This window comes from Ambystoma mexicanum, chromosome 2q (assembly GCF_040938575.1).
Source record: "Ambystoma mexicanum isolate Mex_15411 chromosome 2q, UKY_AmexF1_1, whole genome shotgun sequence".
Taxonomy (NCBI): domain Eukaryota; kingdom Metazoa; phylum Chordata; class Amphibia; order Caudata; family Ambystomatidae; genus Ambystoma; species Ambystoma mexicanum.
Window position 1 is genome coordinate 871,453,475 of NC_090924.1, and position 22,057 is coordinate 871,475,531.

At 44.5% G+C, this 22,057-nt stretch overlaps 1 protein-coding gene across 1 annotated transcript in view; it reads left to right on the plus strand.

Moving 5' to 3' along the window:
• Positions 1-3,289: 3,289 nt before the first annotated feature.
• LOC138569029 (patched domain-containing protein 3) overlaps positions 3,290-22,057 on the plus strand; it is a 146,221-nt gene continuing 127,453 nt past the window's right edge. The window contains exon 1 of the mRNA XM_069646743.1: positions 3,290-4,024. Within this exon, the coding sequence (XP_069502844.1) occupies positions 3,290-4,024 (735 nt within the window). The remainder of the gene's footprint in view (positions 4,025-22,057) is intronic.

Below are 22,057 nucleotides of genomic sequence, written 5' to 3' on the forward strand. Positions count from 1 at the left end.
AATCTCAAGAACAGGTGCCTCACATTAGTGAAGTAAATAGTATTAAATGGGATTATATTTGCATCTACTCCTCCATCATGTAGAGGCAGCAGAACTCTGGCTTGCTGGTGCATAAAGCCGGCAGAGCACATGGGGGTCCTCTGCATTTGCTCCAGCACTGACATCCATGCCAGCGCAAATGCTAGAGCATTTTTATGTCAGCGAGGCAGGAAGGTGGCAGAAACACAAGTTGCATTCTGCCCCTCCTCTCCGCCATACAAATGATTTAAAATGTGTCACGGCATGCATGGAAGGCGTAAAAGCCTTATTTAAGGGTTGTATACCTTTCATGCACCTTACGCCCCAATCGAACAGCGAAAAGCGCTTTCCACAATCCACCTGCTATCAACCCCCAGGTAATGTTTATTCATCTTTTCGCACTGGCCCTGCATCTATCACTTAGGCCAGGCGCATTGCTAAAAACACCTCTGTGCATTACAGATACAGGTTACACTGCCTTTTAATTCTCGTCTGTCGTGCACAAATCCTCCTTGCATGGTAAGCTTAGCGCCCATCATGGGCTCCTTGAAGAAATCGATAAGCATTAATGCTTTTGTTCAAACATGCCCGTATATAGAGACCCCTTCCGCTCACAGATCCTTATTTGCTCTTTCTAGATCACTACCACAGGAGATCCCTGGTCTGATTTGAAGACCGAAACACGGTTGTGTCGATGATCCCATATCAACACAGTGTCTACTTTTAACACTGTACATCCATCGGATTGATTGAGCTTGTATATTGTACATACAACCCCCAGAGAATGTAAAGGGGCCGGTCTGCATTTACACGAGTTACCTCTTGTGCACTGTACAAACAAGTATGTTCCATTGTTCTTCTACGTTTAATGAATGTTATATATCTTTCTGTGTCACTCATAAGATGTACTGTGCTACATTTGTTGGTGGAATGCTCATTTATTTGTTTTTTACATTATAAATGAATTAAAAGAGTTCGGAAATGAAAGTGTTTCTTCCACACACACTTTAAGCGCCACAAAAACTTCAGTTTTGAATGATTCTAGGTCGATCGTATAGATAGGTCGAGGCTCAATTAAAGTGTTCTGCAATTCTTTGTTGGTGGCCCTTGCAACCGACGCGAGAATATTGAGTTTTCAGGTGGGATTTAAACCCATGACAATGCATCTCATTTGGAACCATGGAGAAAGACTAATTTTGTCAAGAACAAGGACATGCCCTGATTTGAAAAAGGCACAGAGAAGTGCCGAAACATGTGTAATCACAACGGGCCACCAATAAAGAATTGCAGAACACGTTAATTGAGGCTCGACCTATCTGTACAACCGACCTAGAATCATTCAAAACTGAAGTTTTTGTGGCGCTTAACGTGTGTGTGGAAAAAACACTTTCATTTCTCTTTTCGCAGGGAGTGAAGGAACTCTATGGCCCTCATTCCGAGTAGGGCGGGAAGGGATACCGGGCACAGGTAAGGAGACCGGTGCCGGTAATCCCTTACCGCCCTACTACGAGGTCCCTTAGCGGGTCCCTCCTTTAACGCCAGGTCTGACTTGGCGTTGTGGACGGGACCCGTTAAGGGACCAGGGTGCAAATAACGGGCCTGACATACGCCAGCCCGTTATTTGCACCCTCCCTATTCCCATTGAGCCCTATGGGGGCTCAAATGGGAATGGGGAATGGTTTGGTGAATGGGGACTTACCAGTCCCGCCAAGGTCTGACTAAACCGGTAAGTCCCCATTGCACCAAACCGGACACAGTACCGTTATTGGTGGCAGTCACAGCGGAAGTAGCGCCATGACTACCACCAAACTCGGAATGAGGGCCTATGGGCCTCATTCCGAGTACGGCGCTAACCAATGGCGCTATTAACGCCTTGGTTGATGCCGTACCCGGACCGGCAGCGCCTTGGTGGATGGCGGAATTACCGCCCCATTCCAAGGTTGGCGGGGCGGTAATTCCCCATTCACCAAGGCTCTTCCCCATTCCCAAATGAGCCCCCATAGGGCTCAATGGGAATGGGGAAGATCCAAATAACGGTGACCGTTCATTACGGTCACCGTTATTGGCTTGGAGGCCCCTTTGCGCCCTCGACTTTAACACCTGCTCAAAGCAGGCGTTAAGGGCGAGGGTGCAAAGGGAACTCGGAGTATGGCGGTAAGGGATCACCGCCACCGGTCTCGTTACCGGTGGCCGCTATCCCTTACCGCCATACTCGGAATGAGCCCCAGTGTCTCCGTTGTTTCCCGCACCAATGCAACACCTGTCTAAATTGAACACGAATCAGGTCGCGGAGGTCCCGAAGTTGATAGCCCCAAAAAGTTCCTTAATCTAAGATGGCACATTGTATTCGGACTCGCACTGATTCTTTTCCTGTGATATGCATATCCTTCTGCCTAGATAAATCAGGGAAGTGCCAGGTGCCCTTTAGTTTATTGGTGAGTCTTGTGAATTACATTTAAGTAGTTCCACGTATTCTGGTGAAGTCTACAATATATTTTGTTTGTAACGTGAATAAAACATATTTTTGCGAGCGTAATATGGTGTCTTGTGTGTGTTGCTGCGTGGACTCTGTGAGTAGGCTCACTCTTAAAGTTCATGATAAATACTGCAAAACAGGCAATAACCTAAAAATGGCAATTCGCATATAAAATAAGCTCTTGATGGGAAATAACATATATCATATTTATATTTAACGTGACAAAGCAGAAGTAGATAGTTGCCATTTTCAACACATGTTTTTTTTTATATTTGAACAAAAGTAATTTAGACGAGGATTGTTTTGTTGCTCTTTGTTTCTGCTTCAGTTGTCTAGTTAAGAAAATGTGCGTGACCTCACCAGGTTTATGAACAAAGTTGCCAGGCAAATAATGTCACACTAATCCTGAAGCCATAAACCTGGTCAATAAAGTCTATAATTAGTCTGCTCTTCTTTATCTAATAACACTTATCTACAAACAAATTAGTCAAAGCATGATCTGCAAATGCGTCAGTTTCCAAAGAAATCTAGGAACCCTCCCAGTGCATTAAAGTCGATCCCTGTGTTTACGGGTTCTTCTGCCTATTTCTGCGCTTCCTCCTTGTTTCTTCGTCATTCTGCCTCTGCCGTGCCGCCCCTGCAGACCACATCAACCGGGCTGTTGGAAATAGAAGTCAGGTGTTCAAGGCGCTTGCTTTTTATTTTGTACGGTGGCATTTCATTTTAGAATCGTTGGGTGTTTTGGGCTGACTGTTAGTGTCACTTCAGCTCCGAAGTGGAGCGCTTGACTGTGGCATGTCTCGGTGCCACACAGACTGCCTTGAGAGGCCTCTCTCTAGGGGGTTCGGGCTGCTGGGGGCACTGATCGCCAGGCACCCCTGGTGGTTCCTGCTCTTACCCATGGTGCTCTCTGCGGGGCTGGGAGCAGGGTTTTACTTCCTGCCCCAGAGGCTGTCTAATGACATAGAGGAGCAGTTCACACCCGTCGGGGGACCCGCTAAGAGTGAGAGGGCCTTCATCCGGGACTTCTTCCCCACTAATGACTCCTGGCGCTTCTCTGCTCAGAGGCTGTACACGGAGGGCACCTACGCCGCCCTCATCGCCGTTTCCAAAGATGGGACAAACATCCTGACCACTGCTGCCTTCCAGGAGCTGCTGGATGCGGACCAGATGGTGAGGAACCTGCAGGCGACCAGCAAGAACCTGACCTTCCAGCAGCTGTGCGCCCGCAGTGGGAACTCCTGTATCGCGGCGAACCCGCTGCTCCAGGCGGTGAACGGCAGCGCCTCTGCCATCGAACGCCTGAACATCTCATTTCCCATGTCCATAGACCGGCAGTTCCTAGGTATGTCGCTAGGGGGCGTTACGCTCAAGTCAGCATCACCCAAAGTGGTGGAAAAGGCTGTGGCCGTCCGGCTGGTGTACTACCTGCGCGAGGATTCCCCCAGCGACCAGGAGGAGGCCCGCGAGTGGCTGCAGGCCTTCCTGAGCTCCATCCCCGGGAAGATCTCCAACTTCGAGAACATTAAGGTGAATAGCACGACCTTACTTTTTCCTTTGTCATCTTGTGATGGTTCTGGCATCAGTTTCAAAAGAGAAATCGAATATTCTGTAGAGTGTAAGGCCAGAGTTCAGATATCGAGAACTCACGGGCCCATAGTTATCTATACACATTGTCGAACAGTTACTTACCTTTTACGTGCAAGTGCGTGCTGCAAGGTTAAAACAATGAACGCGGAAGTAAATAACGCCGCTCTAGTGATGCAAGAAGAAACATTAGATTTCCACAAAATAAGAAGTAACCATTTCCAGGACCTATAGAATTAAATGATGAAATTAAATGGATATGCATTTTTCAAATCCTTCTCTGATTGGTGGAGTAGTTCTTATGGCTTGTGTCGTGGGCACGTGCGTCACCTTCCTTCAGCGCATGCTGCTGCCGGGTGAACGAGGTAGCAATATGATTTGCTCACGGCTCCAAAGGCATCACTATAACGGGAAGAGTTGGCGTTACAAGAGTCCTCCCGGGTTGGATAACAATATCTCTCTCAGCAGAATCTGGCTTGCTATACTTAAATAGGTTATTGATATCATGTCCTCATAGTGGGGGTTGGACCCCTTCCAGCATCACCCACCATTGCTGCATTTTCTCTCCAGAGAAGGTGCTGTGGTTCTTTTACGGAAACTGGTAAAGGTGCACGTAAGCACCAGCATTACTATGTATTACAGATCAGTGTTCCCCTGTTTGTCATTTCCATGCAGGGGTGCAGACAGCATGGGTGCTGGAGGTTTCCATGCCCCTTTGCTTGGTCATTGCTCATGGCACCATCATTTAGGTACCCTCCGAAAGAGAATGTTATATTTAGTAGCATAATGCTTTGCTGCCAGGTGGGTAGCTTTCCTGGGCCCTTCCTGTAATCTTAGCACCGCCATCTGCCCGGGGGCATTGGCCACAGGGTCTCCATCTGTTGCACAGCTTGCGTGTGGGCCATTGGTGGAGCTTTCTTCCTTCCACACATTGCTTTACTTTTCCTAACCCTCTCCTCCACCATGCAGGACATGTGGGTGCTGCCTGCTGCTCCCACTTTTGCCAGGGGGGGGAGGGGAGGAACGTTCTGCTAGGGCTGTAGCCCCTAGGAGCTCTGTCTGCTGCTTGCTCACCCCTCCCAGAGAGGAGGACATGAGCCAATTTAGTGTTCAGCCTCAGAAGGATTAGCAAAATACAGGATACAAACCTTTGGCAAGCAGCTTGCACAACGATTGATTCTGCAGGTGCATCAACAAACTGAGGTACCTTACACATTATATTCAAATGATCTATTCTGCGGGTACACCTTCTTGGGGACAAGTGAAAAATAAAGGTTGCTCTATGAGAAAAGTAATCCTGAGGAGGGGGGGACGTGGAACAAAATCAGAAGTAATGCAATGTAACTCGGTGCACAACTAGTTCCATTTGTGAGTCTTTTTTGCACAACAAAACGGTGGGTTCAACGCTGTGAATTAATCCTGACGACTATCATTGCTTCGGGCAGTCTTCAATGGCATCATTTTGATCCGACCTGCCCCTTTACAGAAGTGAACCAGCCAGAAGCAAACCAGTCTTGTAGTTAGTGTTGGTGGAAACAGACAGTCATTAACCAGGGCAGCACGTTCCTGGGATGTCACTTCCTGTGATGCTACGTCCCATGACATCACTTGTGTCAAAGGTTGTGCGGTAAGTTTGAGCCCCAAAGTTAGCACTCCTGTTTATATGAACTGAAAAATGACAAGGATTGAAATTCAAAGGAATTACCCTGCTTAAAAAAATGGATTTTTAAATGCATACATTTTACAAAGGTGTTTTTATTTCTACTGTAAACCCGGCACTGCACAATAGAAACACATTAAACATAGTGTATTGAAAGGCTAGTGTCCAATCTGTTATCATTTAAAACAACCCTCAAGACTTGCTAGGGGTCACTATTCAAGTGGATAAAAACACCTACGAAACATTTGGCAAATATTATGTAAATGTGATGTTGGAAAAGAAAAGACTCAACAGTAACACTTAGGATTTAATAGTGCATTGCAATTTAATAAAAAAGAATTGTATGCGGTATGTTATGTTAGGTCGTGTGTTTTACACTGCTCCAGTCAACGCCGTAGTTGTCCAACAGCACAAAGGTGTGTCCCAAGAGTGGCGTACTGTGCCCCAGCCAGGATATCCAGACCTGAGGCGGTGGAGGAGCACAAAGGGGCAACAGAGGAGTGGGAAGGGCAGAGGGCAGACATGTGACGTGCACATGAAAGCTGTGTGCAGGTAAGAAGGAGAATGAGGGGCGGGGACAGAGTTTCAGATCACTCGCAGGACTGTAGAGTCAATGCAGAAGGACGGTTTATGGTCTTTCCATCTAATGCACATCTAATGCCATACCATCACATTTTTTCCATCTAAAAACTTTGCATCTAATGCTGGGTGGCCGCCCAAACTCTGTTTTATACCCTTTCCCCAACCCCTGTTTTTTTACCCTTTGTAATGCACCTAAACAAAAATGTACACTTTACCCCCCACACCAAAAAATGAATTAGATGCAAAGTTTTTAGATTGTAAAAATTTGATGTAATGGTATCAGATGCAATGGCATTAGATGGAAAGACCAAATACCCAGAAGGATCAATGCATGGCACTACCCAGAAGAGGGAAATGCTGCATAATACTCCTGAGAAAGGGGGGAGGGGGGACTGTGCTTACCTGGGAGTACTGAAATACCCTGGTAAGTGGTTGTGTCATTTGCTGATGCCGTTGTCACCAGTGAGTTAACAATCAAAGAATACATATTTCTGGACAATATTTCAGTATTTAAAGTGCAGAATAGAAGTAAGAACGTTTATGCGGTTTATCACACTTTTCATAAACTACATGGGGACATGGACAATGGGTATTATAAGTGATTACATTCGTTATTGGTATTGCAAATGAATTATACAATCAGTAAAGTACATATATTTATTTGTTTATCATTAATATTTATTTGTTTAACTTTACCACAGGTTGTGCTACATCAATGCAATGCAGCATTGCGAAAATGCTGGCAGTTGCTTGAAGTGCATGGCAGCTATGCCAACATATGGCATAATCACGTTTTTTCCAACGAAAATTACCGTTCTGTAATTAACCTTTTTAACATTGGTTTTCAAAAGATACAACCACCATTTATTGAATTAGTTAGAAATGCAACATAACGTAGAATAGAATACAAACAATATGAAACCACAAAGATCTTACACAGTAAAAATGAAATTAAGATAAAAACATCAACAAGACCCAGGTTAAAGTCAGCTCTACTACAAACATACCTCCAAGTGTCCATAATGCAATTTTAGGACACGACCCAACTGCTCCTCTACAAACTTGACTCTGCTTCCGGGCTTGACCCTGAAATTGGGCTGTGTCAAAAATGACCTATGGTTAAGTGTCAATGTTTCATTGCTTCCCGAGTCCTCCTAATCCCCCTTTCCCAAAACAGCAGTCTTACAGCCACAAGACACATACTAATATCAGGAAAAAGGAAGTGGGTGTTCAGAAACATTCACCTGACAGGGACAGCAGCGTCGGAAGGCTGTGAGTCTCGCCAAAACCCCAGTATAATCAGCAGCGGGAGTTGGCTGATCTTGAAATGGGCATAGAGACAGTGGGTCCTGGCAAGGCAAATGGTTCCTAAATAGGTTTCCTGGGCCTAGTGAGACTTGAAATTAAAATAATGTAGTGGTACTTGGTCACATACCGCTCTTTCTTCCATGGCCCTCATACAACTGTCGCAATGCCAGGACATGGCCAGCTACAGGAAATCCATAGTTAGCAAATCTGAAATAAGCCAGGCCTCCACAAGCCCTATCTTTATGTTATGCGTTTTTATAAAGTGTGCATACGCCAGAGGCATCTTCGTGCTGAAGATTACAACAGGGGCAATAAGCAGCCTAAAACAGGTTTGTTTGTTTGTTTGTGTATTAATTTGTAGGGCGCACCAAACCCTTAGGTAACTAGGCGCAACCGAGTATAAAGGATACTTACAGCTTAGTTACATTGTAAAGAAAGGCAGGGTAGGAACTTACATACATTGTATAGACAAGGGGTTAAATGAGGTCAATACATACATAATAAAATAATACAATGCATACATAGTTACACAGGTCAGGATAGGTACAGTAAGAAGTCCGGTGCGGAAGTACTTTTGAGTGCCGGAGAAGGTTTTGAATCTAGTGTCAGTGGGTTAGTCGTAGTGGTCGTTAGATCGTATCCAGTTGAGGGTTTTGCATCTGAAGCTGTAGTAGGATTGGTCTATTCTAAGCTCAGGTGGGAGTGCATTCCAGTACTGGCCAGCTTTTACCGGAAAGCTGTTTCCACCTGTTTTTTTTAACCTAAATCTAGGTATTTGAAGGCAGTGGGAGTTAAACATTCAAAGTTCTTCTTATTATTCTTTCCTTAAGTAAGGTGGGGCTGCGTTATTAAGGCACTTAAAGCTTAACGAGACGGTTTTGAGAAGGATCCTATAACTAATTTTAAGGCAATAGTGATCTCTTCTTGTATTAGATATATGTTTTCTGGAGGGTAGGTTAAGGGCCATTCTAAAGGGATTATTCTGCATTGTCTGGATTTTGTTAATGATGTATTTGTTGGCTCCTAGATATAGGCCATTGCAGTAGTCACGTTTAGAAAGTATTAGCGCATTCGCTAAGATAATGCAACTAGTTTGAGTTAGGAATGGCCTGCAAGATCTAATAAGTTTACAGGTGTATGCTGTAGATTAAGCCAGAGAGTTTACCTGCTTTCTCAAAGTTAGGGTAGAGTCACGGTAAAAGCCTAGCGTCTTAATTTCTTTAGCTACTGGGATTATGTTGCCATCGATGTTGAAGGCAGAGTAGTTAGTGCCAAGTTTTTTTAGATTAGTAGCAGAGCCGAGGATCAGGATCTCTGTTTGATCGTCAGTCAGGCAGAGGCCATGGGTTGCCATCCATGCCTGAATGAGGAGGTATATTTAATTTACCAAGGCTGTATCAGATACAAAATTGCCCGAAAGGGGAATGAGGATCTGGGTGTCATCTGCGTAGTTCATGTATGTGACACCCAGTCTGTCCAATTTGTCGAATAAGGGCTTGGTAAATATATTATACATAGTTGGCGAGACACACAAGCCTTATGAAACGCTGCTTGTAGTCTGGATTGGGTCTGCCGATGCAGAGGCGAAGAAGACCCTCATAGTTCTATTATCTAGGAATGACTGGACCCATGCTATGGCTTCGCTCGAGAAGTGGGCAGCCAGTTCTAGGTGTTTGCATAAAACTGCATGGTCCACCAAGTCAAAGGCTGCCAACAAGTCAAGAAGGAGCAACATGGCCTTGTTACCTTTGTCATTGAGCTTGTTGATTTGTGCCTTGAGGTCAATTCAGGCTGTCTCCGTGCCATGTTGTGGGCTGAATCTGGATTGGCGGGAGCCTAAAAGCTGGTTGGCTTCAGGATAGTTCTGAATTTGAAGATAGGCTACTCTATCTATCATCTTGAGAAGGAAGGGTACCATGGTGATGGGCCTGTAGTTAGTGGGAATAGATGGGTCTAGCGTTTGCTTCTTGAGAAGAGGTAAGACCCAAGACTATTTTTAAGTTACTTGGGACAGTATTAGTTGAGAAGGAGGCATTCATTAATTTGGAGATAAAGGGGGCTAAATCTCTTGCAGCATCTTTTAATATTTGGGCAGGGCAATTGTCACCCTTACAGTTGGAGGGCTTCAAGGATGCGATAATTTTTTCGGTTTCCTGAATGGATACTTCGGTGAATTTAAACGGTGCTGAGCCAGGCATGTCTTTAGCAAGGTTGGTAGATGGTGTCTCAGTAAGAGGCAGGGAGGCTTTTTTTGTGCAATTTTAATTTGAAGTGTCGTTATTTTATTGGCTAGGGCATTCTGGATGCTAGTGCACCATTGTTTGTCTTTGGGAATGTTGTCAGGTGGAGATATAGGGGATTCTAATTCCCGCAGGATCACAAACAGTTCCTTAGTATTGGAGCTGGCATTGGAGATTCTTTCATTGCAGAGATATTTTTTAGTATGGATAATTTCCTTTTTTTTTGCGAAGACCTTCAGTTCCAGTTTGTTTTCGTCAGTAGGGGAATGTCGCCATAGGGTTTCTAATTTTCTCTTTTGTAGCCTTAGTGCTTTAAGGTGCGGGGTAAACCAGGCGTTGAGGTGTGCCTGCTGTTTACTCTTGCATAACTTGAGTGGCGCGATGGTGTCAAGGGCCTGAGTCATAGTTTTGTTATAAAGATCCACCAAGTGATCAGGATCTGAGCTGCTTGAGAGGGTGTTAATAGCTTGAAGGATAAGTGGTAGAAATTTGTCAGGGTGATGTCCTTTTTTGATCTGGTAGGGAGAAGAGGTGCCATGACTTTATCTTTGGCTATTTGTTTATCTATAGTTATGGAGAGGTCGATTAGATGGTGGTCAGTCCATAGTTGAGGGGTCATTTTAGTGATGGATGTCGGCAGTTCAAGGTGGCAACCCAATCTAAGGTCCTTCCTTTGTTGTGGGTTGGAGAGAGGACTTTTTTGGGTTAGGCCATGTTCAGTGAGCATTGTTGCTGTTACTTGGGCTTGTTTGTCCTCTGGATCATTGAATCCTAGGTTGAGGTCGCCCAATATGAGAAGTTGAGAGGAGTCTTTAGTGTTGTTGGCTCGGAGACTGGTCAGGTCCTCCTCAAATGTGCCGATAGGTCCTGGTGGCCTATAAATTAGGTAGATAGTTAGGGTACGGCGCGTGATATAGGCAATTTGGCGGTGAGATGTTTGCATGATTTGAGTGGGGCTTTGGTAAGAGGTCTTAAGGCGAGGTTAGTTTTAGCTATATTAGCTAAGCCGCCACCTCTAACGTTCAGTCGGTCCATTCTGATTATTTGATCATTATCAGGTATGGCTAGTGTCAGGGCCGGGCCCACTGCCTCATGCAGCCAGGATTCTGTGACAGCTAGGAAGTCAAGATCATCAGTGGTTAGGATGTCCGCTATTTCTAATGGCATGCGCCACTACAGACCTGGCATTAATCAAGGCTCCAGATACTGAAGTTGTGTTAGATGGTTTTTGGAATTTCAACAAAGTTGGATTATAGTGTTCAGTTTTGATGCAAGGTGTTGTTAGTGTAGAGGCTTGCTCAGCATGCGAGGTAATTAATTTGCGGCTGGAGCAGGCGTTTAAGTCCTTGCTCGGTTCATAAAGGGAGGATAATCTCGCTGGAAGCCTAGTGTTTCTGTCAGGTGTGGGACAAGGTGCACGTCTAATTTGGGACATGGTTAAATAGATTATTGATAAGGTGAGCAGCAACAGAGAGGACATCAGAGTCCTTCTGAGGAGCATTGTTTTAAGATAAGTGTAGAATAGGGTAGTCAGGCTGTGGTAGTACAGTCAGGGAGGTTTTTAAGGGGCTAGTCCAGCATGGAAAGCGTGGTTGTTGATTGAAGAAAGACAAGTCTAGCATAGGCAGGGAAAATATGATTTTTAAATAGGCTAGTTCAACATAGGTAGCACAGTTGAAGATTGCAGGTAGGCAGGTCTAGCACAGACAGGCCGAATACAATTTTTATGTAGGCTAGTTCAACATAGGTAGCACAGTTGAAGATTGGCAAGTCTAGCATATGGCAGTGCAATTTGAATAAGCGCGTCTGGCATTTGTATGACAATTGGCAATTAAGATAGGATAGCCTGGAGCTAATGCAGAGTTGAACTAGTACAGGGTAGTCAATATCAATATGCATTCATGTACAGTATTGTTGTATTAATGTGAAGTGGGCTAATTCAGCACACGTTCACTATGTTTAGTCAGTTAGTAAAGGGCTGTAAAGGAATATACTTTCTGGGATTTGCAGCATACGTAAAATAATCTGACAGAGTACATTAGGCTATGTTGGCATTACACTAGTGAAACATGCATAAGAGTCTTTAGACAGTAGACTGGCCTAGCAGTGACATAGTACAGGAAAAGTCAATATAGTTAAAGGGTTCACTGTGAGAGGTTGCTGTTACACGTTTAATGCAACCAAAGGGGAGCTGGGCAACTGGTAGTACGGGTATGCTGTGGTCAGGTGCCGTGTAATGGTAGGTTAATTCGGAGTTGGATACTGATTAGATTATAGCCATTTGGGTCGAATACAGTGAGACGTGTCAGTTGTTGCGTGTGCCGTGTTGGGTGGGGTTGCTTAGCTTAGCAAATTTCGTATACCAATGACATGAATAGGCAATGAGCATAGACGTAATGGGGCGACTGATCGTACTGATGCAAGTGTTCTGTTCAGGATAAGTCTGATGGCAGCAGGATTCTTTTGAGGAGTCAGGCCAGAAGAAGTTACTGCAGGGGCAGAGTAAGTGCTCCTGGTGCGAACAGGTGAGTTTTCAGAACACTCCAGAAGGTAAGATGGTCTTCCTTGGCTTGAAGAGTAACAGAAAGATAGTTCCATAGCTTAGCCTCAGCGTTGGAGAAGGAGTGACCACCCATCCTAGCAACATGGAAGCAAGCAGCAGGCAGTAGACAAGCGTCTTGGGACCAGAGCAACCGCACCCACTCATAAGGTTGAAACATTTCCTGCAGGCACTACAGCCCTTGGCCATCAAAGGCCCGATGGACGATACAAAAGGATTTGAACCTGAGGTGTTGCTGGACCGGCAGCCAGTGAAGTGAACGGAGTACTGGGGAGATGTGGGAACCTTTCCGGTTCTCTGTAGCAATTTGGGCCGCCAGGTTCTGCAGCAGTTACAGGCGATGGAAGAGATAAAGATGCTGGTTAAGGAATAGGGAATTCCAATAATCCAGGTGGCTCAGAATAAGAGAGGCAACCACAAGAGCACACAACTGGGTCAGGAGAAAAGGCATGACCTTTCAAATGACCCTCAGTTCGAAATAGCCAGTCTTACAAATGGAAATGACTTGGGCTTTGGTAGATAATGATGCAGAGAACTTAAAACCTAAGTTCTTCACCTCAGACACTGGTGAGGGGCAAGGGCCGAGCTCGGAGGGCCAGTATTCCAAGGACCAGGATGGGAAAGAGGGTGGAAGCCAGAGTGTGGGCCATGGGAGGGGCCAATCACCAGTACCTCTGCCATGTCTTCATTTAACTCAACCCAATTACTACTCATCGAATTACCCCAGCCGCCAGGCAGCTCCTAAGCTGAGACGCTGTGTCTGGCTGAGCCAAGTCAAGCCGAAAGATGATTTGCGTGTCATTAGCAACAGAGTAGCACCGGAAGCCATGGAGTGAATGAGCAAAGCAAGAAGCTGGTAAATATTAAATAAAGAGAGAGACAATGCAGATCCCTGGGGGACCCCACAGGAAAGAAGAGTGGAAGAAGAAGAAAAAGAAGATAGGGTTAGTGTCTGGCTTCTGTATGTCAAGAAGGACGCAAACCAAGAGAACACTTGTCCCGAGAGGCCAGCCAAAGCGAGGCGGTTCAGCAGCACAGTGTGGTCCACTGCATCAAAGGCTGCTGACAGTTCTGAAAGAATCAGTCCCCCAAAACCCCCTGGTCTGCCAATCGAGTAAGATCGTCAAATACTGAGACAAGTATACTCTCCGTGCCTCAGCCGCAGCAGAAACCAGACTGGAAAGGATCCAGGAACTTGGAGTGTTCCAGAAAAGAGGTGATTAAAGGAGAGATCAGTGCTTCCAAAAGTTTCATTAATGAAGGGGAGGAGGGAAATGTGACTAAAATAAGAGTGAACAGAAGGGTCCAGAGAGGGCGTTTTCAGAAAGGGAATGTCCAGAGACTGCTTCAGTTCCACTGGAATGACACCCGAGTAACAGGAAAAATTAACAACCTGAGATATCCAATGGAGAGTCCCTAAGGAAATAGCATCTGAAGGAGAAGCATATTTAAGATGCTTAGTGGCTCATAAAATATCACCAGGAGAGAAAGAAGGAAAGGTGGACCACAACTCAGTGGGGGCTATAGAGGGAACCAGCTGGGCAAGAGGATCAGCACTCTGACCCGACAGTCTGATCTGTTCACGTATATTGCTAGCAGAGTGGAACTGAGTGGCAGTCTGGCTAACAATCTGGTGAAACTGCAGTTTTTTTCCCTTTCATTGTTGGAGGAGTAGTTGTGTGCACAAGAAGCCTGTGGTTCTGCGGAGCAGAGTGGAACTAAGTGGCAGTCTGGACAGTCTGGGCGGGGCGAGCGGAAAGGCGGGTTAGGGGGTAGTTATTATCGGTCTGGATTGCTGGTAAGAACTCTGTGAATGTGATTTATGTTGGAAAAATTGACCTGGCATTCTTCTGTATAATACTGAAATCAAGCAGGTTTATAAGGTAGTGGTTGTTTCCTCCCCCACCTCACCCTTTCCCCATTGAACTCTGTTTCCACTATCATGGTCAGAAAACTAAGTACAACAACTACGATGCGGTGCCGCATAAAAACTGTGAATAAACCACCATTACCGCACACACCCCTTGTGGGCATGACGACACTCTGCTCTGGGAAAACCCTGACAATATCGGCACAGGGAAAACCGGGGAAGGTGACACTGATGCAGAAATCACGGCCGACAGCTAGCCTGGTGCAAAAGTCTGGACCTGGGTGATCAAATGGCTCCTTGCGAGCAAAAGCTGTAAGACCGGAGTTGGCTATTGCTGTGAGCAACAATTACATCACCAGCATAAATATCAAATGACCATTCAAACTCACAGGCTTCTTTCAGCCATTAAGTAGTAAGCATAACACGAGTTAATGCATACCTGCGGTGACAACTGAAGCTATAACCTCACACACTCCATCTATGAGTATAGATAATAACAACTCGTTGTAAATTTATGCACAAATAAAAATAAAAATCATCTGAATCATCAAATCAGGAAAAGCCAACAGAAAGTGGGACTGCAGGGACAAATCTCTCATTAACGCCAGACTTGGAAAGACTAAGTTCGTCCTCATTTGAAGATGCATCACCCAGTGATTTCACAGAGTCCTTTGATGGAGCCAGATTGACGAATACAGATGCTTTCATTCTGAACACCTCCGAATGGTCTGCATTGACAGCTACCACAAACGCCATTTTTACTACATGTAATTCGCTCTTGCAGGAACAGAGGGACATGGAGTTTATTTTGGCCTTAGTGGTGGATATCATCCTGTCGAAAAGTCTGGGGATGAACTCGTTCATGCCTTGCTATGAAGAGCAGAGGTGTGATCTATCATAACTCTCTGATAATGGTACTCCTCCATCGCTTCCATCTAGTCTCCCTCAGGGAAACTCTGATATAGAAACGGAAATTAAAATAGCAGCATATATATAATTGACCAGATTTGCCTGATGGTACGAAATTCTTATCTTGCAACACGAGGGGCGTCGATTCCATTCTTTTATGTCGAACCTAGAAAGTCAAAAATCTTTGAACTCAGCAGATATCTTTGTCCTAAAGGAAACCTGGACGATGCAGGGATTGTTGATAGATGGCTATACGTTGTTCAATCAACCTGCAAAAAAAGAAGTGAAGTCTGCCCGTGTGATGGTTTGTGTATAGTAGCAAGAGTCCAGTTTGAGATAGCTCCCTATATGAATATATGAATGGAAACCACTCAGAGAATATGATAGCAGCAGTGATTAGCAACTTCTCTAAAGTGAAAACTAAAACGTTGATACTATACGACCTCCTGGAGAGCAATAGTACCAACAATATATTAGAGAAAGTAGTTAAGATGTTGTCAGCATGGTCAGTGGAGGAAGAGACATGTGAGAGGGCAGTGATACTGGCAGAAGATTACCCCTTAAGTGCCAAGGACGAGTATGCCTGTCCTTTTTGCATAGACTTGCATAATAGCCTGGCACTTAACTGTTTACCCTTGGAAAATCTGGAGTTAGGTGCCTCCTTATGGAGAGGGGGAACACATGGTCAGTTGCTTGGTGTGACATGCACACATTAGAATTAACAGATGAATCTGATATTTGGAGTTGCACTACCTGGAGTGCTAAAGGACAATCGTCCTGTCTGGATGCCGATTCTCTTAACCACCAACCTTGGTGCAAGGAGGCCCAGCTATGAGATTGGGTTTAATAAGTGATCATGTGGTCCTGTCAGTCATAATAGAACATCAGAGGGCAGTGAATAAGAGGTCATTAGCGGCTTTAGCTACTGGCAATCCACATGGCAACCAAATCCAATGGTCGGCTGCAAGTATTGACTTGGAACATAATATCATGCTTGAACTGACTACGAGGGAGACAGAGAAAGTGTAGACTATATGCATGTTTAGGCCAACTTTCTGCAAAACATTATTGACACTGTTAAGATAGATAAAAGAACACATTACATCACAGGGTCTAAAGGTGAAGGGTATGATGCAACAGTACAAAAAATTAAGAAACAATTTCGTAGGTCCTATAGATTGGTTCGTAGATCGAAACTGTTACAATGTAAGGAGAAAGATCTGGTCATGAAAAAGCTGAAAGTGACAATATAAAACATTGATAGAGCAAAATAAGTTCAATTAAAAATTCAAATACGTGGAAAATGGTATACAGATTAATAAGGGCAAAGTACGCCAAAAGTTTACGGCAGCTATACCGCACTCACATGACTGCAGGAGATTGTCGAGAACTAGTTAACATCACAAGGGTTCCTGGGTTCAACATATTAAAGAAATATATAGCATTGAACCAGATAAAAAAGAGCAAATCAGCACAAAACAAGAGGAAAGTGGACCAGGGCAACTGGACTTTGATGTAGATATTTATCAGATAATAACAAGGTCCAAGTCTTCTAGAGCTCCGGGTCCTGATGATGTACCTAATATTTTAATTAAAAAGTAGCCTATGCGATATTTTTCTGCGTTGTCTTTAAAGGCATTGTGAAGAGCGGTGTGTTACCCAAGAGTTGGTGGTCCTCATCCTTGTACTGGTCCATAAGAAAGGACCCAGAGACGATCCAAGGAACTATAGACTTCTGGCAATGTTGGATGCCAGCTAAAATATTGCTGAAGGACATTAACAAAGGGTGTATGAATTGTGGCATCTTGCATATGAGTCAAACAGGCTTTTGTCATGGAGGAAGTATGGTGCATTGCATTTGGGCTGTTAAACTGATATTAGCAGAAATCAAGAAAATGCCCGGGGGCACCACTATATGTCGCGTTTGTTGATTCTTCGGGTGCATTTGATTGCGTTATTAGAGCCAGACTGTGGGAGAAATTATTGGCTTGGGGTATAAACCAGAATTTATTATATTTTATTAAAGAATTGGTTGTAAGAACTTTTCAAGAAGCTACTCTAACACAAAAAATCAATACGAACCTGTGGTTAAAACAAGGCTGCGTACTCACTCCAACCTTTAATAACATATAAGTGAGCGACATGCACCAATGGTTTAAAGAATGTGTGAATTTTCCACTCAAACTAGCTGGATTGCCTGTGCCCTTTTTGTGCCACACGGATGACACAATTCCTATGGACCAGACCCCTGTAGGCCTGCAGAGGTCTCTGAACTGCCTTGAAAAACATGCTAACATCAATGGATTAAAGATACATCGAAGCAAATCCAAGGTCATGATCCTAGAAGGGAAACAAAAAAAAACAAAAAAACAGCTGGTTCATCGGAGGTGCCAGACTTGAAGTTGTTCACTCATATATGTATTTAGGAAGCCCTATTTATGTGGTCCCAAAAAGCCAACTACACAGGGAAGTAGTGCAGATGAAGATCTTGGGCAGATGGCAGGCCATTAAAAGCTATGTCTCTAAAAAGTGTGGTGGGAGCATTGAAGCCATGAGAGAAGCATATGTGAAAAGTACAATACCTGCAATAATGTATGCTTTAAAAAACCTCCCTGATCAGCATATACAATGGCTGGACCAACTGAAGGGAAAACTCCTAAGATCAATATTGGGAGTGCCACAGGCAGTTGCTGTGGAGGCCTTGCGCCTCAAACTAGGCCTAACTTCCTTGTTAATGTGTTCGGAAATCTCTAGAACTTTATTGTATATTACCTCGGTACATGAATTGGAAGTGGGACTTAAGCTTAGAAATACCCTGGTGAATCACACTAAATGGTTAATTGATAGATCGAGAGAAACCAGGAAAAACTCAGCATATACCGAATCAAGTACAGCTGCTCTCCACCACCTCGAAGTGATGAACATCTTACTACCTAACGAGGAGGAAGTGGAACAATTTAAGGTAAACTAAGAGTTAAATCAGTCCATCACGAAAAGGTAGAAAATATCAAACTCAATACAAAACAGTCGTACATAGAGTACACAGAGCAGGGATTCCCTCTTAACATCCCGCAGACCTATCTGACTAAGTGGATGAGTACTAAACTGCGCAGATTTATAGTCTATCTGCACTTAAATATATTACCTGCCTATGAATACTATGTTCTGACAAGATTGAAACAGCGCAACATGTTCTCACTGGCTGTGAAACCTTAGGGTCCCAATATAAAAAAGGTTACTGTAACTTTGTTAGAGAAGAGAATGGCTACTTCACGGACCAATTTTGGTCCATGATCTATACGGGTAATTCTTTGGTAGCTACCGCTGCCGCTTATCACATATGGAATTGATTCTTGGAGAAGTTGTCCATGGAAAATATTCCTGATGGAAAAGCTTGGCAAATGTAAAGTAGGAGCTATGTTTTCATATGAATAATATACCTGATGTGCTTACAAAACATAAACCCAACTATGTGGGATCTTAATTTGGTAACATCTGTCAGACTGTGAAATTGTTGTAATCTATGAAGTTTTTGATTTCTTAATGATGAAATATGTATATCTAATGTTTCAAATTGTTTTAATTTTTTATGTGTAAAAGGCATAATGAGTTTTCCATAAGGACTAAATAAAAAATGAAAACAATAACAAAAATATTGCTGGCCTTTTTAATAAAAAAGTCAGACAAAGCATAGCAGAAAGACTTGTGTGAGTTACGCCTTCTAGCGTGTCGGTTTTAGATGACAACGACCGCAAAAGGGAAACGTGTTCCTTAGGCTGATTCACAGCACTCTCCAACTGCTGTGTTTAGAAGGTAGATTTTGCAAGACGAATTGCCTGATGGGAGCTCTTAGATTTATGCATAAATCTGATAAATCTGGTCCTGTCTTCCAGGGAGTAGGATGACCGCCATTTAGATTCAGCTTGACACTTTTTTAGGCGCAGTAGTTTCAGGTTGTCATAATACCATGGTTTGCAGGGCCTACCGGCAGCCTTATGCAGTTTTAACGGGACCAAGGAGTCAGCAACAGAGGTAAATGTGTGTGTTAAAAAGGAAATATCCAATTGATCAGTGGCATTGCATTTTGCCTGTAAATTCACTTTTACATCCTTCTTATGTACCATATTCCAACTGCGTTATAGAAGTTTCTTTGGGCCTGTGTTGACGCAGGTGGTGTTTACATGAACAAAGAAGGGAACCACCAGGTGGTCAGATGAAAGGACCGGAAAAGGAGGGTTGTGACCAAAGATTTGGCGGCAAAAAATAATAGATCCAGCGTGTTGCCCAGTGAGTTGCTAAAACCTAGGTCACGCATAGTCTCAAAAAATGGAGTCAATGTCGGTGTGACAGGAGGGTTACATTTGTGGCTGAAGTCCCCAATAATCCCACGATTGGAGAACTGCAAGTCCACATTAGCAGTCAATTCCAAAAATGGACTGCAGAAAGATGAATCTGCTCCAGGGGTTCTATAGACAATTAAAAAATGCTGTGTAAAAGATGCAGACGTGGAAACACGAACTAAAAGGGCTTCCATTTTAATCACATGAGTTAGGAGTGCAGAGGTGACTGCCAATGCAGTTTTAGAAATCAGAGCGATTCCCGCCCATGTCACCTAGTCAGCATGGATAATATAGTAAGCATCGGGAGGCATTTGGACCACCGAGGGTCCTGAAAATACGTTCAGCCAAGCCACTGCCATGCAGACAAGTTCTGGGTTTAAGTCCACAAAAAGATCATGGCAGAATGCTGCAATGAGAGACAAGCTAACGTGCATTGACAAGCAGCCCTTTATAGGAGCCGTCTATTGTCGCCTCGATTGGAGTAGAGACGTTGTTAAGGCAAGGTCAAACTGTATCTGGTGGTGCTAAAGACAGAAGGTCCTTGCTGGACCATTTGATAAAATCAGTATCTAGAGTCTGGGGGATGTTAGTCCAGGGCCCGTCCAGCCACGGACGACAACAGACGTGCTTAACTTGGGTGCAACTTTGGCGTGACAAGTGCGTTCCCGCTGCGCTCATTCGCTGTGCTTCCTGGCCTGGGTCTCTTTAAATAGGAACATTGTATTGCTGAGGGCGATCCCGTGATGCTGTGTCTAGGCAGCAAAGAAAGACTGCAGCAATGAGTGCACGCAAGTCTTAAAGTGAAATAAATTGCACTGCCGAGCAAGCTACGGCATGCTAAGGGGGCCAGGCACCATCAGCCCTAATGGCATTCAGGGAACTCAAAAGGTAACTAAAATGATTAATTAAAACAGCAATAGTGCAAATAAAATCATACAGCCTAAAAGGAGAGGAAAGTAAGGTGCAGTTATCAAAATAAATGCAAACCAATGATAAAGGAGTCACAGGGCTGGCAGCCTTACCCGAAGTATCCACAGGTTACTGTATCTTTACAAGGGGGGGGCATTAATTGCCCTCATTCATGGTGCCACAGCTCCCCTTTCTAGTGGAAAGAGATTCATGATGGCCTCTTGACTACTTTTGTCATTGGACAATATCCTCCCCAGGGTAAAGCTGGCACTAGCATTAGCCGGTCAATTATGGGATTAATATCCATCACTACCCGTGATAGAACTCCGGGGATGCCCACCCCACCCCCAGAACATGTCACAGAAAATAATGTTCTGTCCTCTCTAACTCCTAGACAGGATTGATGACCCAGAAATCTGTAGCATAAATTACCACATCACTGCTTTTGCCTATTTGCACCTCGGGAAGGGCAGTCACCCAATCAGGTGGCTGGAAATGTGGGTGAGAACACACAGTGTACTGCCCGCATTTTCCAGCCTCCTGCCGCCCTTCACTGGGTGGTGCCATCTTGATTGTGGGGAGCAACAGGGAGCCTCTCACTTAGGGTTGGTGTACGTGGCTGCTAACAGCCGCAACCCTCACTGAGGCCCGTGCGACTGGTGGGCCATTGCCGGCCATGTACACCCCGTGAGTGGGGGTGTGAGTGGGGGTGTTAGCCACAATAAACATATAGGGTCTGCTATGCAACACAGCCCACTTTTACCTAAGAAAACACATCACACCACCAGCCTGCTGACTGAGGCTCATGATGATCTTTGCAGAGTATCCACTCCATCCTCTGTTGGAGATAAACCAGACCACCAAATAATCATACACATAGCATTCCTCTGACTACAAGATAAGCACCCTCTAGCCTTGTGTGTTCTTCCCCATAATCATAAATTTAGATTTTCCAAGGTTAAGGGTCAGGGACACGTTGTCTCAGAAATTCTCCAATGCAGCCACAAAGGCAGCAAAATCAGTCCTCATCTTTGACATCTCAAAGAATAGGCCCCTTGCACTGTTCCCTTTACCAAGCCTTGGAACATCCTACAACAACCACCACCACCCTCGTGATGTACAGATTGAACAACAATAAGGTGAGCATAAAACCCTGCCTCTCCCCTCTTTAGATCAAGTATTGGCACACTGCTCCTCCCCGACCCCATGAGCCAAACTTAGTCCATGCCTGGTTGAACATATGGAAATCTATGACACAATTTAGTAGACCGCCTTCACTAATGTCCAGTTTCATCACTTCTCTGCCCCCCATCAGAGTTCAGCTGCCACTACCACAATACACAAGTCCCGCCTCAAAGAGCTCTCTTGTCCTTTGTAAATGGCCTGAGTGTTCACCATGATTTGGCATGGTTAATTAAATCAAATGCTGGTTGGCGATCAGCAATTGCCCAAATGGAACTCTCCTCCTCTTGCCACCACATATTTTGCCAAAATTAGGCCGAGGTGGTAGCGCTCCATCATTCCCAGAATCCCACTTAGGCTCAGTTACAATCCCTTATTACACCACAAAGTCTCTCTAGCAGGGCTTTCCTGTGTAT